This window comes from Rhea americana, unplaced genomic scaffold (genome assembly GCF_003343005.1).
Source record: "Rhea americana isolate MKP2758 unplaced genomic scaffold, rheAme1 scaffold_109, whole genome shotgun sequence".
In the NCBI taxonomy this organism is placed as follows: domain Eukaryota; kingdom Metazoa; phylum Chordata; class Aves; order Rheiformes; family Rheidae; genus Rhea; species Rhea americana.
Window position 1 is genome coordinate 576212 of NW_028185139.1, and position 18387 is coordinate 594598.

General features: G+C 43.1%; 1 protein-coding gene across 1 annotated transcript in view; it reads left to right on the forward strand.

Moving 5' to 3' along the window:
• The first annotated feature begins 672 nt into the window (after window positions 1-672).
• PARP1 (poly(ADP-ribose) polymerase 1) overlaps window positions 673-18387 on the forward strand; it is a 28499-nt gene continuing 10784 nt past the window's right edge. The window contains exons 1-13 of the mRNA XM_085311483.1: window positions 673-831; window positions 1886-2004; window positions 3166-3380; window positions 7794-7890; window positions 9528-9644; window positions 10310-10486; window positions 10906-11047; window positions 12845-12985; window positions 13749-13991; window positions 14240-14308; window positions 15082-15214; window positions 16557-16752; window positions 18223-18351. Coding sequence (XP_085167609.1) covers window positions 675-831; window positions 1886-2004; window positions 3166-3380; window positions 7794-7890; window positions 9528-9644; window positions 10310-10486; window positions 10906-11047; window positions 12845-12985; window positions 13749-13991; window positions 14240-14308; window positions 15082-15214; window positions 16557-16752; window positions 18223-18351 — 1935 coding nt within the window. The 5' untranslated portion in view covers window positions 673-674. The remainder of the gene's footprint in view (window positions 832-1885; window positions 2005-3165; window positions 3381-7793; window positions 7891-9527; window positions 9645-10309; window positions 10487-10905; window positions 11048-12844; window positions 12986-13748; window positions 13992-14239; window positions 14309-15081; window positions 15215-16556; window positions 16753-18222; window positions 18352-18387) is intronic.

The window sequence follows — 18387 nt, forward strand, 5'->3', positions numbered from 1 at the left end:
GGGCCGGGCCGCGCCGGGTTGGTGAGCAGAACGGAGCCGGGCCGGTGCCGTGCGCGCCGGAGTCGGGAGCAAGCTGAGCGCTTCGCCGGTGAGGCGAGGATGAGGCAGGGCGCTCCGGGTTTGCCGCCTGTGAGGGGAGTTACGTGGTGCTTCAGGCCGGACGCGGAGCTGTGCTGGGCTCTAGCGCTTCCCCTGAGTTTTGCCCGTGCCTCCCGCAGCTCCCTCGGCGGGAGCTTGTAGGAGATGAGCCGAGTGCTGTTTGGGGGGGGGGATTCACCCAGTCTGTGTTCTGATTGCTCGCCCCCGACGTGGCTTGATTCTCCTTGAGAAGAAACCTGTCCTCGTCTGCTCGGGGGTGGTGTAGCCACGCTGAGGCCACAAGCTTTTTTATTTTGGGTAATGTAGAAGGGCTAAGCGGTAGGGTGGCAAGCTGCTTAATCTGGGTAAACTCTCTTCCTGTGTGCATGTCCTGTGGTACCTTCCACAGGCACCTTATCTGTTACGCTGGATTTCCTTCCTAGACTCTTTCCTAAATTGCAGGTATCTTTTAATTGGGGGAAAAAAATATTTAAGTTTACCCAGATACTTCCATTTTGTCTTTTTTTTTTCTTTTCCGTGTTAATCTGCCTGAGTTATTTCATCTTGACCTACTTTCGCTTTCTTCCTAGTCGCCCATGTTTGATGGCAAAGTCCCTCACTGGCATCACTATAGCTGCTTCTGGAAGCGGGCTCGAATTGTGTCCCACGCAGACATTGATGGCTTCCCTGAGCTCCGATGGGAGGACCAGGAGAAAATCAAGAAAGCCATTGAAACTGGAGGACCTGGAGGAGGTAAGCAGAGGTGTCCTGATGTTTAGAGGTTCAACAAAAAACATCCTTTCTGTTGCCAAGCTCGTGGCAGATTGTGGTTATTTGATCGCTGTGTCCCTTTAGGAAATGACATGGGCAGAATTGTGGTGGTGGCAGCATGCTGCAGACTAGGAAGCTGGCAATATGGTCTAGCCTGTGAAACCAGAAAAGAAGAAACAAGGCAGTTGGCAGATGCATTGACAGATGTTTTTGTTTTCATGACTGATGTATTTTGGTTTCAGTTCCTTAATGTTAACAAATGCTCTTGCAGTATGTTATTTTAATGATACCTTCACTGTAATATATGGATGTGGTGGCTCTTTGAAATTGTTACATGGTCAGCTAATGAGTCAGGGAAGCAAGTGGGAAGGATCTGGGTACAGAACAGACTAAATCCACCCAATCTCTGTATAAACTGAGGATGCTGGGAGGTTTTAGATTGTCTACACACTGAAATGTAATAATATGAAAATAAAAGGAAACTAGCAGTTGGGAAGAGCCACCACAAGCTGTAGCTTTTGCTACTTGTTGGAGCATGTCATAGGTGTCAGCTTCTTCCTCCCCCTCAACAAGAATAGCTCCATTGGTGTCTACCAGCGGATTGTCTACCCGCTGAAGTGTAATAATATGAAAATAAAAGGGAACTAGCACTTGAAGAGTTCTGTTTTGAAGCATGGCTATTTATGACTACTGGTACAGTAAATTCTTTGATAGTAAATTCTATTGATACAGTAAATTCTTATACCTCTCTATAAAAGAGGTTAAAAAGGTCAGCTCTGTGCACTTTGGAAAGTCTTCAAAACTCCTTCGGCAAGCAGCCCTCTACAATTGCTACTTGATTGCATAAAAATTCTTCATATTCTAAAAGTACTTCTGAGCATGGACTGATTTATTTTTACTCTGTATTCAGATTCTTGGCAGATGGTTTGCTGGAACACAGGGGTTTATTAATCCAGACTTATAACAATCTGAGACAGATAATAATAATGAAGAATGCCTTTTAAAGCCAAACTCTGTATTTGCCTTTGTGCTCCAGGAAAAGGAGGGGACCAGGAAGGAGGTGGCAAGGCTGAAACAAGCCTAAATGACTTTGCTGCAGAATATGCCAAGTCTAACAGAAGTACTTGCAAAGGCTGTGAACAGAAAATAGAAAAGGTGAGGAGCTTTCCTTCAGTTTTCCAGCTCTTGTCTTTTCCCCCACTAGTCCCAGTTCAAACAGTGGCTTTAATAATTGCTTCCTGTCTGTCTTGCATATGGAGGGCACTTGCAGAGTTGCAGCTCTGAGTGTAGAGAGCAGCTGCATCCTGGACAGCTGTCAGAAAAGGCATCCCTCTGTCTGGAGCCTGGGCTTCAGAACCGTTGATGCTTCTTTTTCACTTGGGCCTGGGAGCAGATTGCAGTGCCGCACGCCAGCATTTCCGTGGCGAGAAAGCCACCACACACTGTAGCTTTTGCTGCTTGTTGGACCATGTCATAGGTGTCAGCTGCTTCTTCTCCCTCAACAAGAACGGTTCTGTTGATGTGCAGTGTAGCTGTATTAACTGTGGAGGCATACAAAACCAGCGATGCAGCTCATTAACAGTGCATCCTGCCTTGTGGCTGAGCATGTTTCAGTGCTCTGCTTTTAATCAGCATTGGCAAAATGAAGCTCTGAGCCTCTCTGTACTGATGGATGTGAATGGCCCTCACCTGTGCAGGTCTAAACACCAGTTCTGGTGTGTTCCTGTCTGCAGAAGCATTGGTGTCTGCTATGTGGACATACCTGTACTGGAGTGTGAAGGACTGGATCTAAACACCTAAAACATGTAGTTGTTGGAATCTGAAAAGTAATTTGCAGTAAGATGGGATGAGAAGTTCACAAATTTTTGGATCTCTCTGATGCATAYGCTCAGTGTTAGGGATGTAAAGTTAGCTTTTGGAGTTCCCTGCGTAGGCTTTGGTCACRCGAGCTTTGCTTGCCCAACTTTGCTGGGAGTTGGGAAGTTGAGTGAGTAAGGATTACGAGGCGTTCACCTGTTGGAGTGTTTTTTTGAGCAGAAAACTATTTAAAGCAGTAAAAGGCTGGGTTTTCAGCTTTGGCTCAGTTGAGAGCATTTCTTTCAAACTGAAATATACGTGAAGAAATTCAACTCAGAAGAAATATTCAGAAAAACAGAGGAGCTTAAGTGACAAGGCTTTATTAAAAGTTACAGGTTTTGATAGAGGAAACATTGCTGTTCTGCAGCTGTTTAGGAATTATGTTTGATGAGCTTATTAACATCTTGCCCTTTCTAGGGCATCCTAACTATTGCTCTTGTGTGCTTTAACCTGCCTCAGGGCCAGATCCGAATTTCCAAGAAGATGGTGCATCCTGAAAAGCCACAGCTGGGAATGATAGATAACTGGTACCACCCGGACTGTTTTGTGAGCCGTCGAGCAGAGCTGGGCTTCCTCCCGACGTATGGGGCCACTCAACTCCTAGGCTTCGGGATCTTGAAAGCTGAAGATAAAGAAACTCTGAAGAAGCAGCTTCCAGCTGTCAAGAGTGAAGGGTATGTAGGGAATGTAAGAGCGTGTTGTCTAAAGGAGCTATTACTTGTCTTCAAATGCATCTGTGATAAAGGTGTTTTTAGCATTAATGTGCGTCTCTTAAAATGAGTAACGGTTGTTGGAGGCGCTGGYCATTCTCATGGTATTAAGCAGAAGGCAGCAGATAAGTTTCCCAAGTTTCCCATCACTAGGAGTTGGCAATCCTAGTGCCCCTCTGACTGCAGAGAGAAAGCGCAGAGAGCAGCAGCTGTGACTTAGCAAACTGATGCAGGGCTTTCAGCCATAAAATGTTTTTTGTACAAATAGATGCTGGACTTTGTGTCTGTGTGATGCTGTTATCAGTGATGGTTTCTCTGCTCTAATCACTTGTTAGAGAATTGACTTGATATGTCTTATCTATGAACTGTTGAACTGTGTGACAGGCACTGAATCTGATAATAGTGTGTATYGGCTGAATAGTACTGATGCTTGGATGCTTTTGTTTGCCCAGTCTTTTATGCTAAAACTGAAAATTCRTTGCCTTGTATTACAGGTTCTGCTAACAGCCTCTAGCTAGAAATTTTAGTGACAGAAAAGACCTTCMAGATTGCTGCTTAGCTTTGGTCAATCTTTCTCTGTTAATGAAGGCTTTTGTTGCTTGTTTATGAAGTAACTTAAATTTGAGTTACAGTTCATAATGCAAGCCACTGTTGCATAGTTCCTGTGAAGGAGGGAACATGAAGTGTTGCTGGGGTCTACAAACAGAAAAGAACTGGTCTTTGTAAGACTTCAGGCTTGTCCATGTGCATCATAGACTGAATTCACCTCTACTTTTACCAGGATTCAGTGTGAAATTGTCTAGTGAGGCCAGTGTTCGCTTCTGAGAAAACCTAGGTATGTCAGTCTGTGCTTTTTTTTGGCATTGGTCCTCCAGGTGCATATCTAATGGACACAGAGTGTTGTTCAGAACCTTGTGACGATCTGAATGTCATCCTTAGCTGCTGGTAACGGAGCAGAATGTGTGACCTGTGTGTTGTTGAGATGCTACCATTAAGCTTTTGCACTTTATGCTCAGCTRGGAAACAATTGCTCCAGAAACATTCAGCCATGCTGGGGGTGCCATGGGAAGGGTCCTGCAGTATCGTATGGACAAGGCTCCCCGAGGAGCACTTGCTAGGTGCCTCGCTTCTCTGCTAACTCAGCTGAATGACTGCAGGCTGTGATATTTCTGAGTGYGAAGAACCATGTGTTGCTGCCAGGCAACCTGCCATCTTTTCACACAGGCACTTTGCTTCCGTGTGTGTTGCAGGATATAAGTAGTAGTTCAGTGGTTTAATTTACTTGCAACCTTTCAAGTAGTCCTCTGCTTTTGGTGCAGGGGTGAGTGCTCTGCTTTGTCCTAAAGCAGTGCATGAGTTTAAGAAGGATATTTTTAGTTTTCTCCCAGATCTTTGGCACAGCATTAGAAGTTTGACTGTGCAAGTGTTTCTCTTGTCTGCCCTGCCTCTCCTTTCCTGGGCCACTGCTGGGATGCTATTCAAACTATGAAGGCTTTGCGAAGATAGACCACAGTGTAGTTTGCCAAGTCACTGGGTAAATAAGAGCCTAGAACRGCAATGGAAAAAAGCTTAAACTGGTGAGGTAGAGTAATGTAAACCAGGACCTTGTGTCAGAAAAGCAGCAGGACCTCTCATCTTTCCTGCTTTCCAAGCACTACATGAGCAAGCCCCTCAACCATGAAGGTGTTGGCTGGCTCTTAYGCTCCACTGACCTTCTTCTGTTTAGGCTGGCTGCTTGAGCCAAAGGTATTAAGGGTCAGCTGAAAAAATAGTTGTCTGTCAAATAAACTGCATAAGCGAGGGAGAAGCATACTTCCTACCTGGTGATTTGTGTAGGCCATTAAGTAGTGGTCTTTTTAAGCAAGCTGTTGTTGAACTGTACCTGTTGCATATGTGAAGACTGACCCTTCCCCAGTGGGAGAGTATATACAGTAGCACCTGGCTGCTGCTCACAACATGCAGCGTCTGGTTCTGGGCACAGGAGTGGAAATGAATGCATGTGTCAGCCAGCGAGTGTGTATTTCATCAGTTGTTCTAAAACTTCCCATCTGTGGCTTGTAGATACACGTGTGAGACAAATTCTGCTTTGGTCTTCTCTTTTCTGGGCTGTATAAAATGATAGCTAGTGCTTGCTAAGTCTCTGGCAAAGCCAGCCTCCTGATGAAAGAGAGGATGGTGACTGACAGCTTTACTCCTCTGCCTGCAATCCAGATGATTGCTCCTGCTGTGCAGTTTGCTCGTGTGGCTGGAACAGGTACAGTAATTGCCCTGTCAGGGGAGGGCTGCCTACTGCCCCCACCCCGACCCTGAGGAGAAGCTGTTGTGAGTGAGTGTTGCTGATGGGATTTGGATGCTTTCCCTTGGTCCTGGGGCCTCTCAGCAKTGCGGTTGGCTTCCAGCAGCTTGCCTGCTGCCTCATCTCCTTTTGAACAGGAGACAAGTTACTGCACAGGAGTGACTCTTGGCTTACTGGAGCCAGGCTGCCCAGGGAGAGGCACTTCAGGTACTGGGCCCTGTTCAACCCAGTTCTTGAGCGCCCAGCATAAATGCTTAYGTCATTAAGACCTCTGGCTTGATAAGGCTTCGCAGCGCTCTGCCCTTGAGCTGGTATGTTTTTCCCAGGCAATGATGGATATCTGTGACTGATTTAAAACTTCACGAAGTTGTGATCCCTGTGGTTAACACGTTGTACTTTGTGGGCTTAGCGAGCGCTCTGGGATTGCCTCTTGCAGGCACTGGAGCAGGAAGAGAGGAGAGTGCAGTTTGCCTGTTCTGGGGAGGTTTGAAGGCAAGGCATTTGAGCTGTACCCAGCCCTGCCACCCTCGGTCATRCTTGCACACCTCGGCAAACAATATGTAACTTTTCTTGTGAAATGTCAGAATTTGGTGGTAGCTGAGTGATGCTTCTTTCCTGTGTCTTCTGAAGCAGGGTAACTTGCGATGTTAGCCCCCTCAGACTTGCTGGAGAACAGCTGAAAGGAAGAATCTTCTACAAAATTAGCACCTTCAGGATTTGCAGAGTGGTTTGGTTTATGCTTTGGTTGGAGATGCTAATGAAGGGCTACTGGTAGCAGTTGCAAGTAAAATTAGAATTTGGCCTAATCTTAGGCCCAGGACAGTTTTGCTAGAACTTACAGGTTGCTAATGTCTGAGCCTTCAAGGAGAGTGCTCTTAATATCATCCTGCAGCTTTATATCTTATAAGCTTTAGTACTAGGTCAGTCTAAAGGTAGCAAAGCTAGAAGGTGAAATGTTTGAGAGTAGAAGAGTTACAGAGGATGTTAACTTTGTCTTAACCATCAACTGCCATTTATAAAGTTAAGCTACAGATTCTTTCTTAAAAGGAAACCTGGCTGACGTTCCTAAATGATAGCAGCTCTCTCAAAACTAAGCACGATGTCCGAACTGTATTCATGCTCTTTGTCAAGTTCTGGGTCCCTCCTGGCTCAAGTGGGGTAAAATTTCCCTTTATTTCCTCATAAATAAAATCACTGCGTGTTTTCACTATTGGTATTGATGTATTTTGAAACCAGGCAGACCAAGAGGATGTCACCTGTCTCTGGAAACATAAGCGATTGTCTGCTGAGGTCTTTTGTCATTCTGAAATCTGCTGAAATCCTCCTGTGTTTAATTTGGCTTCCTCTTCTCTCCAGTCTGTGTTGAGCAAAGCTTTCTCAAATTCTCACTGCACAGCTCTAAGGCCCCAGCTAAATAACAATAAAATTCCTCATACAACTGTGCAGTAGCATGCCGTGAAACTGGTATCAGCCTGAAAGTAGCTTACAAGCAGAAACTACTTCCTATCTGATTTCAGAGACTTAACTCCTGTCTAAAGAGAAATTAGGTGGGAAATACYTAGTTTTCCCAGTGTGCTGGCTTATTCAAGTTGCTATGTTTGCTGTCATTTATTTCAAAAGAATGTACTGTCTGAGCTGAAAAGTCAAACAGCTGAAAGACACGGTAGTCTTTTAACTTACCTTGCTATAGTTCCTCTGATTATCTGGAGAGGTGTATTTAGATACAGTCAGTGATTTTTAAATATGCCTTTGGAGTAGCTAATAAAGGTGTAGATGAATATACCTAGAAGTCCAGATATTGTAGTATTTTGTGTTTTGCCAGATCAAACAGTTATCCTGTGGGAATAGCTCTATGTGCACCGACCTGATCAAGGCTTTTTCTTTGCAGAGCCAAGTACATGTCTAAAATCTAGCATGGAGGAATTAAAAAAAAGAGCTTGCCTGCTAAAATTCAGGAAAGCCAAGCCTCTGCAGATATCAGCAAAGTGAGCTCTGGTAACTGCTGGACAGTCACTTGAAATACTTCATGTGTGTGTGTATGTGTGTGTTCTTTTTGTTGTTGTTGTTTTCTCCTATATTAGAAAGAGAAAAGGAGAAGAGGTAGATGGAAATGTGACTGCGAAAAAGAAACAGAAAAAAGAAAAAGACAAAGAATCAAAGCAGGAGAAACTGCTGAAGGTGAGTTTTAGCTAATTGGTTCTGTAAAACTGCCCTAGAGCATAGTGTCAGGCACTAATTAAAACAGAATTGCAACACAGGAGGCAGCCGGTCCTTGTGTCCTGGCACACAGGATTCTCTTTCATGAAGGCTTTGCTGAAGGTAATTCACCCTGAAGCTGTCTTCCGAAAGATCARGAAGGAAAACTCTAGGACTTGTGTTTATTGGATTCAAATAGATTAGGTTAAGCATCTTTTCTCTCAAGGAAATTAATTCTGTAGTCTTTCCTGTACTGTCTGGTTGTAGTGGCTGAAATTTGGAGACTGAATACTGTTGCAGCAGAGTTGGGGACTGAATAAGCAGCTCATTATAAAAATTAAACAGAAATGGAGTGTTGACTAGATTAATGAGAAATCATACCTTTTTACCCTCTGGTGAGTTGTGTTCTGTTCTTGAGTAGGAAGTGTGATAAATCACAGCTTTCTATCTTTTGTTTTCTAGAATATTGTGGGAAGAATTTCTGAGGGAGCTTCAGGAACTTTGTATTTGTTGAAAGTTTGACATAGGTGTTCTCCAAGAGAAAAATGAACAGCAGCTTTTACTGAAATTGAAGTCTAAATAGAGCTGTAGAAAAATTGTGCATTTGCCTTTGATTTTTTTTTTCTTGTTTTGTGATGGTAGCTTAATTCTTAGCAAAGCATAGATGGGGCATTATCTGGCTTTTGGTGCTGGAATGCAGACATTTAGGACAGATCAAGTTAATTTGAGGATCAAGATTAACTTTGGGCCCACATTCACTTAATGGGTTTTTTAGCAGTATTTCATCAAGCGTGACCATTGACACCGGAGGACGGAGTTCAACACACTGGCAACCAGCTGTTGCAGAGTAGGCTTCATCTTTGAGTACAGATGATGACAAAACACATTCAGACAGTACCTGAGATATTTTTAGGATGCTTCTTTGCTGCCCAACCCTGTCACCTTTGGGAAGACTCAAAAGAACGTATGGACTTATCTGCAGTGCTTGAGCTGACTGTTCTGCAGAAGTTCTTCTTCTGCTCTGATGRCTTAGAACAAGGAGAGCACCTATCAGGATTTGTGACTTTTTCTGTTTTATTGCATGGCTTGGATAAATCAACATCTCTACTTTTTGTAGTGTGAACTAGTGAAGTGACATTTACAAAGGCTTTGGGAACTCACCAAAGGTAAAAGTGTGATAGAAACACAGATTCTACTCTACCTGAAAACCAGGCTGTCTTGTTAATATAATTTTTATCTCTTTCTGTGGGATAGTGCAGTAAATGTTACTCTGTGGCATTTTTTGCATGTGTACATGACAAGCACTGGTATATACAGAATCTTACAGGGTTGTCCATCCCATGTGTGGTCTTGAGAAGCAACAAAATATGTTGCAGTTGTGGTACATTCTTACATTCATACTGAAATCTGAAGTAAAGACCTGTTTTGGGTGTTTGGAGTAAAGCGTGTGACTCCATTTCAGTAAAGCTGCCGGTTCTTGGTACTCCTCATCTCATGGGCTGTGCTTAAGATACCATGGGTTTGTTGAACCCTTGTCCACATACTGCAATTTCAGGAGTGTTGTTTATAGATGATGATGATAGACTGCAGGTGCCTAAACTGGCAGCTTTTGTCAACAGGAGCAGACAGAGCTGATTTGGGGCATCAAGGATGAGCTGAGGAAGATCTGTTCCACTAATGACCTGAAAGAGCTGCTGATCGCCAACAAGCAGGAAGTGCCTTCTGGGGAGAATGCCGTGAGTTGAGGCGTAGTTGCTTTGCCTGTATACTGGATCCTTGAATTGGTGAAGTTGACCCAAACTGATACTGCTGCAAGGTCCATAGATCTGAAGCATTTTTCTAGAATAACACTGCAGACAGAAATTGAGTGTAAAACCTAGTCCTTTTGTCCCTAGACKCTGATGATACTGTTATAATGCTTATGAAGGAGCCACGTGGTGATGTCTGATACCCAATTCAGTTCCTGATCTCAGTGATGTGCTCCTATTCTGCCATGCACAAACTRGTCTGTATTTTGTTGCTACTGGCTCTTCAAGAGCAAGCTGGTCATGGCATGTACTTATTAAGACTTATTTCTGCACTGTTGCCTGGTCAGGTGCAGTGTAGTAGGTGTGCTGTCTTGTGTGCAGAGTCCAGATAGGAGAGGTTGCAAGTYGCAGTTATGAGCAGATACAGCATGACTGGGGAAACGTAGTGTCGTGTCGTAAAGGCAGGGTAAACCAAATAGCCTTGAGTGTGTTGGTTTATATGCAATGTACACATGACAAAGTGCTGGAAATGTCTACATCTGTGTGCCAGCAAACATACATTTTTTTTCCTCTTGTCCAACCCAGTGTAATGTAGTATGCGGGCTTCCACTCTGTTTCTGCCATGACCTGTTTTGCATTCTTCGCTGCTGTAGATTTTGGACCGAGTAGCAGATGGGATGGCATTTGGAGCTCTGCTTCCCTGTGAGGAGTGTAAGGGGCAGTTTGTATTCAAGAGTGATGCRTATTACTGTTCAGGGGATATTACTGCCTGGACTAAGTGTGTTGCTAAAACACAGACGCCCAACAGGAAAGACTGGATAATCCCAAAGGTGGGTGTTTACTGTGAATTTGACAATCTGTAGCACATTTTTTTTTTTAACTAGTGTTACTTCTTGTAAAGAGGTCAAATAAGCAGGTGCTGTCGGATGCTAAAGAGCCGAATTTGCTGAGTCTGTCAACAGCTGTGACAGTGGGAAGATCCACTGAAACGCAGCTAATGGATAACAAAATGTTTTCCAGTAATGCTGAATTGAAAGAGATGTTGCTGGTTTGACTTGAAACCAGTCTTTTTCCTCCTTCTAGCTTTGTTTTCTCAGTCAGTAAAATGAGTATTTGCCTACTTTAGTATCAATGTCTCAGAAATCCTTTCTGAGTAAATACTAAGATCTGGCCAATACTAGATTTAGTCTTTAAGTCTTATAGTAGTATTTAGGGGGGGGTTAACTCTACTTGTGCTTCCATCGCACAGGAGTTTCGGGAAATTCCCTATCTCAAGAAATTTAAGTGTAAAAAGCAGGACAGGATATTCCCCCCAGAGGCTGCAACTGTGAATTCTGTGCCTCCTCCATCTGCATCTGCTCCTTTGACAGAGACCGTGTCCACACCCAGAGGTAAGCCACTAGCTGGACATARGTCAGAATAAGACCTACTGGACAAGAAAACATTACTGGTAAATTTTTGGAGTTGGGGCTGCCCTGTTAGGGAAATGGAGAAGAAGGGCGAGTATCAGGTCTTGTAACAGGACTTCTGGTAGAGGAGAGTGTGTTTCTTAGAACCTTTGCCTCTGGGTCCAACAAGATTGAAACGTCTTCCTTTGGCTGAAGTGATATATTCCTTCCAGGAGTTCAGGACAGTGTGTAATGCAACTTCTGGCCAGACTTAYATGCCATCCTGGGCAGACACGCTGTCTGCTGTTCTCTTCCTGCCTCCAAACAGCCTGAGCTCTCCAGACACGCCATGGTAGAGTTTCTTGAGCTTTGTCTTTCTAGCATAGGTAGACTCTGTTATGGTGTGTTTTCTGGGGATACACTCAGGATCCTGGCTATTGTCTTGGAAATTATTTCAGGCACTTGGTGGTGGTGAGGGAATGATGTGCTTGCAATGGATCAAAAGCTTTGAGGCCCATGTTCCAAAATCTGCATGTTCCAGGAGCTGCTGTGAAATCCCTTCTTGCTTAGCTGCTTTTGGGAACATCCACAGTACCAGATACGCCACATGCAGTGTTAAGTTTTATGGAAAAGAGGTTATTTAAAATCCTTTATTTAGATTTGGCTTTACCAACTACTGACCTCCATTGTGCAAAATAGATATGCTGTCTCCACCCTGCAAAGTGGCAAAAGGTCAGGTTTCAGCAATCTCACGTAGGCTGTTGGAGTGAGTTGCCTGTTCTAATGATGTGGCCTGTCGGCTAAGAACTGTGATGACTGACTTATTCAACTAGTTTAGTCCTGGCCATAGTTTTGGGGAGCAAGGGGTTATTGCTATATGGTGAAAAAGGTGAGAGGAGTTCTGTCCCACTAATTTTAGCCAAATTATGTTACTGTAGAAATGAAGATAAAATAGCCTAGGTCTTGGTTCTGATTAGCAAGTTGATTCCAGCTCCAGTGTGCTCAAAGTGGAAACTCAAGCTATTGACTGGAATTAAACTTGGGTTACGTGGTTGCTAGCAGCCTAACTAATTTATATTAAAAAAAMCAGACAAACTCGATTTGTAAACCGAAGTCGATACCRTTTATCTTCAACAGCACAGGTGCGCTCTTAGACATTTCCAGTGTCCTTGGGCTGCCTGTGTTGCAAAGTTCATTGCATCAGTGTTTGCATTATAATGTGATGGAGCCCCAGTTGGTTACCAGATTGCTCCTGACTTGTTATGGAGTTTGCATGATCCAGCTGATTTACAACCTGTGCTGTCTGTAAGATCAAGACCAAAAAGTATTGTATAACATGTGGGAACACAGTGTTGCGTGAGAGACGATCTTCCTTTTCCAGCTCTTCAAAAATAGATTTACTTTTGAAGAAGCAGGAGCTTTCATGTTACAGTGAGTTTCTCTCACGCTGTCCTGACATTGAAGGAAGATAGAAGCAGTGCAGGGTCTCCAGTAGCACCATGCCAAAGCAGAATGATAAAGTTGCAGGCAAATAGTGCAGCTACGTATCCATCTTCGCTGTCTTCCTCCCCTTCCCTAGGAACCTTTGTATGTTGTCAGATGCTGGGCTTTGTGGCCTTTCGTAAATGAAAGGGAGCTGTCCTCCTGCGTGCTTAGCACAGGTCACATCTGTTTAGACCCTTGTCTCCTCCCCCGGGATGATTTTCCTGAGCTTGTAGCATTCTGTCCTGTTGTGTTTGTTATTTGTCCGGGGAGCTCTGTGCCTGTTGGTAACATACTATGTTGTTTCCAAACCCCTAGATAAACCACTGACGAACATGAAGATCTTGGTTCTCGGAAAGCTGTCCAAAAACAAGGAGGAGGTGAAGAGCATTGTGGAGGATCTGGGAGGAAAGATGACAGGAAGCGCTAACAAGGCCACCTTGTGCATCAGCACACAGAGTGAGCAGCCTTGCTTTGATTATTGGTAGCTTGGTAGCAGAACTGAGTGGGTTGGACAGGACACACTGTCCTCATCTTTCTGTTGAATTATGTTTGGATGAGGGCACGTGTTTGTGTGCACACATGGCCTTAGTGTGCTTGGAAAGGTRAAGACAGATGTATGCTGTTTGAGTTTTACTTAGCTAGCGCCTTAATCCTGCGGGTTGTGCAGTAAGGCTCTATCAGATTTGCAACAACTGGAGCTCAGGTCTCTGTGCGCAGACTGTGGCAGTGTGCTGGCTGCCCTCAGTCAGACAAAAGGCACTGTGGATTTGTGGAGTCTGCCTGCACTTGCTTTAGGGAAGCTGGAGAGCCAGCCATGGGTGCTCAAAAGCAGCAGCCCCCTAGCTCGGTGGGGCTGTGTGGCTGAACCAGGTTTCCTCTGCTGGCAGCTATGGACCTGTTCTCGTGTTGTGTTGGACTTGGAAGTCCTGTACTGGGTACTACCTGCTGGACAGCCCGGGAGGGGTTGTACAGCTTCAGCCCAGCCTCAGGAGAGGAAGATACCTAGACCTGCAAGGTAAAATATGGTTGTTCCTGTTCTAGTGCAGGCTGCCGCTTTCGGCTTCTGGGGCTTTTGCTTTCCAAAGAACATAGTGAATCCAGAATATGGTGGAGCTGCATTTCCTCATACCATTACATGGCCATGAATTATGGCCAGAGGTGGAGGCTAAACTCTGAAATCTGATGTTCTTTCTCTCCTTCTCCCATCCTACCTTTGCAGAGGACGTGGAGAAAATGAACAAGAAGATGGAAGAAGTGAAAGAGGCCAAAGTCCGTGTGGTCTCAGAGGAGTTTCTTCAGGATGTGAAATCCTCCAGCAAGGGCTTTCAGGAGCTTCTCTCTCTCCATGCACTTTCGCCTTGGGGTGCAGAGGTGAAAATGGAGTATCAGGAGGTGTCTGTGGATGGGAAGTGCAGTAAGCCACCAAATACGAAGAGTGCTGGGAAGGTCAAAGAGGAACAAGGTGATTAACAAAGTGGTCTTGTCTTTCATTTAAATTATAATGTGATGTGGGGAGGGGTGTAAATTAGCTCCTAAAGCCAGGTGAAAAGCCATTGAAGTCTTACTGTTCTTATGCAAGGAATCTGATTTGATAGTCTTTTAGGGTGATAACTGCACAAATTGAGGATGTAAATGTTGGTTCAATTCAAATTTGGAGTTCAAACTTTGTATTGTGTGCCTGGAAGAAAGCTTAACTCCCTTTCCCTTCAGGTCCTAGCAAGTCTGAAAAGAAAATGAAGCTAACGGTTAAAGGTGGAGCAGCAGTTGATCCTGATTCTGGTGAGTGATAGATATGGCTGTGACCACTTGCAAAATTTGTTTTGTTTTTTTGGTGAAAGTATAAGGGGTTTGGATTTCTAATCATGAAAGTGGAAGCTGAGTTTTTAAACTGCTTTTTCTTTCTATCAAAGTAAGGACATTAATGCCCAAATTTGAATGTCTAGCATTTTCTAGTGCTATTTTCAGGCCAGCTGAAACTAAGGAGCACACTTACTTCAGCTTTGTGCCACCTGTCAGTAGAGGGAACGAAAGCTCAGCCAGCAGAAGCTGCAGGTCTAATGTGAAAAGCTGCATCTGGGCTCAAGCTTTTTTGGGGGGCAGTTCGTGCTACTTTCCAAACCTACAGTGCATGGCGGGTCTTCTCAGAACTTGTACTAYGTCTGTGGCTAGCCCTAAGCTTTTCAGTCCGTTTTCTTCTTGGATACCTGCAAAACCCTCTCAAGAACTTCTCTAGTTAGTTATGCATTGTCGAATACTAGATTTTAGATTGTCAACAGTTCTGACTTCTCCTCCCTCTCCCCCCATTTTCCTCAATCTGGGGTTGAGATTTACTCCAGTATATCTCAAAATTGCATGCTTGCAATTTATTAGAAAGAAAGCATGTCTCAAGTAGTATAGAATGAGCATATGATCATTATTTTTCCAGTATTTTTGTTAAGATTTGCATAACTATATGAAACATATGGGTGAACACACATTCAGAACAGAGACTTATTGGAAGTTAATATGTAACCACCTGTGGGTTCTATTTTTTTTGATTGTTTTCTCTGTAGGTTTGGAGGATTCTGCTCATGTCTTTGAAAAAGGTGGAAAGATTTTCAGTGCCACGCTTGGGCTAGTAGATATTGTGAAAGGAACAAATTCTTACTATAAACTGCAACTGCTAGAGGATGATAGAGAGAGCAGGTAAGTTTAGCTTTTTCTGGAAATACTTATATTCATTTTTCTCCAATACATATTGGATTGTATTTTTTATAAAAGCAAAATATTAGTTAAAATGTCTTTGAGGAGATACATACTTTTACTATATGCATCTATCTGTATCCTGCTGGGGAGATCCCTGCTCTGTATGTAGACTTTTCTTTGTGGTATTGACGAAGCCAAAGTTAGGAGGTGAGCAAGTTTACTGAACTGCACCTAGAAGTGTTCATTCCCACATCCTGGGATGCTCAAGCGACATGAAGTTGGTATGATTAGGTTCACTGGCTGATAGGAGGGCCGGTGAAATCTGCCATGTTGAGAATCACTCCCTTATTTTCCATTTACTTTTCTCTTCTAATTGCAGAGCTGTCATCTTGGGAAACAAAACCAGATTCTGGTAGTACTGTTATATAGTTCTGAATTGGTATCATGAGGCTTAAAAAATGCACTGAAATTGGTCAGGGAACAGTGATGTCTTTAGCTTTCCGGTCTCACCTGACACATAGCAGAGCTGGCCAGGGGTTGCATTACTGAAAACAGATGAAGAAGTGGAGAGAGATCTATCTTAATGCTACTGGTCCTCCAAGCAAGTAAGGGATGCACAGTAATCCAGGAAAGTTAATTGCTGTCAGCAATGACCTTGTTTCAGCTCTGGATTTAGTTGCACGTTACCTTGTCCATAATCAGCTTTTACTGACTCCTATATTTGGAGTTTGTATCTGATCTGTGACTCAGGACAGGACATTTTCTACCTGACAGATTGGAAAGGTGTGGTGAGTTTTTTGTTTTGTTTATTTTTATTTAGTTGTTTTTATCCATACAATAATAAGGATGCTTACCCAAGGTAGTGTCAATAATACAGTCAAAGACTTGAATTACTTCTATTTTAATAGGTTTTTCTGAGTCTRAACTCTAGGATTTTGAGTCATAGGCTTAAAGATGCATAGTGTCTGTTTTTCGAAGAAATGGCCCTAATAGTCTGAACATTAAGACTGAAGGGATAATAGCCACTTCTTTCCTACAATGTATGTATTTATCTTCAGGATTATTGGTCTGATGTGTTCACTCTGGGGTTTTTTTTACACTAGTGCTTGGACACACGCTCTGTGGTGACCGTTTACTTTTGTTGCTCTCCTGCAGCCGCTGATAGAGAACATCTTCCATTATGTCTGTGTAGTAACTCTGACAAAACAGCTACTGTATTAATGGTATGCAAATGGGTGATTCTCACACAACCACATGGTTGATGCGGGATCAGTTTCATCTGGACCAAAATCTAGAGCCAGAGATCTTATGTCTGTTCTTTTCTCACATTTTGCTTCTCTAGGTACTGGGTGTTCAGATCGTGGGGTCGCGTGGGCACTGTGATCGGGAGTAACAAGCTGGAGCAGATGCCATCAAAAGAGGATGCTGTTGAGCACTTCCTAAAYTTGTACGAAGAGAAAACTGGAAATTCTTGGCATTCAAAGAACTTCACTAAATATCCAAAAAAATTTTACCCGCTGGAAATTGATTATGGACAGGTAATGCCAAAATGTCCCTGTGCCAGGTGGAGCATTGCTCAGCTACTTTCTATCTGTTATATTCTGCACTRTTTAATCCTTTACACTTCAATAAACCTGTGAAATGAAGTGCAAATGTTTGTTATGTAGGTTATTRAGGTAAGCCCAGCAGGGAGACCACTGGAAGGAGAAGTATGTCATGTATGTTCTGTTCTGTGTGTAAGAACTGATAGCATTGCATAAAAAACTGCCCAGTCAGGGGAGGTAGATGATTCCAACCAAAATACTGAGGTTCTTACTGCTAGTTCAGCAGGAAAATAACTTCCATAGTCTTATGTGCTACAGGAAGACAGCTGTAGATCAGATGCAAGTAGTCAAACATACGAAGAGGGGGAAAAAGAAGCTATACTGGAAGACTGAACAGTTTTACCATGTCAAGTCAAAAGCCCCTTTAGGACTCATTTCTGTTTACTCTCTGTAGTCTTAATTTATTTGAAACTAATTCAACGGCAATTTCACATGCTTGCCGGTCTGAAACCGCCGTTTTATTCTATTTTAAATAGATACCTTTTATCTGTCTTCTGCATCAAAAATGCTCCCAAATAGTGAAGCAAATCCTCTGCAGCATTCCGCTTAGTGCACGTATTGAACAGACTGAAAAAGAGAAGTTATTCATTGCCAGTGAGATTTGGCTATTTAGATAGCTAAGCTAAATAAGAATTTTTTCTTCTGCCCCATCGGTGTTTGTGTTTATTTAAAGACCTACCCTTTGCTTAAACTATCTTTAGATGAAATAATTGAGTGTTAATATGAGAATGTATTTTCTAGCCACTGCATTTTTTCCGTGGCCAGATGACTGGGTGTCAGCTTTGTTTGAAGCACTTGATATTTTAGCATTATTTCTGGCAATTTGAATGTTGTAAAACATTGCATCAACAAAGTGTCTGTTAAACTGCAATGTACAGTGATGCTTTGAAGCATCTGGCAGATGCTTTACTGGTGAAACACTAACCATGAAGCATCTAAATGATATTTTAACTAACTGATGATTCCTGTACTCCTCTATGATATGTTTTTATTTAAAAAATAACTTAGAGAAGCTAATTATTTTATCATAAACAYTGTGAAGTAAAATAAAACACATGATCTTTTCTCCTACCAAGGTCGCTATGTAGCAGAATGCTCAAGGAAAAATTAATACTGTTGCTTGAGATGAAGCAGAGATACACACTGAAAGTTCACATTCCATTAATTAAAACTGTATTTTGCTGTTGCACCTCTTGAAATATGTGTGCCAAGTTACTGAATAGGTGGGATTTTAAACACCCATCACTGCAAAATGTGAGAGCAGTGTCCCCCGCTCCCCATGAACWTTAGGCTAGTAATAGTATGCATATAATAAATTGATTTTGAGTTGTTACCATGGCAGCCAGATTGTTACCTTTATCTTTTGTGATTTTTTGGTAGTTCTGATACTACTTTTTCCCCCAGGATGAAGAAGCTGTGAGAAAACTGACAGTGGGTGCTGGGACTAAATCAAAACTTGCTAAGCCGATCCAGGAGCTTATTAAGATGATCTTTGATGTGGAGAGCATGAAGAAAGCAATGGTGGAATTTGAGGTGACTACACGTGTTCACGTTTTCTGCTTCTACTTC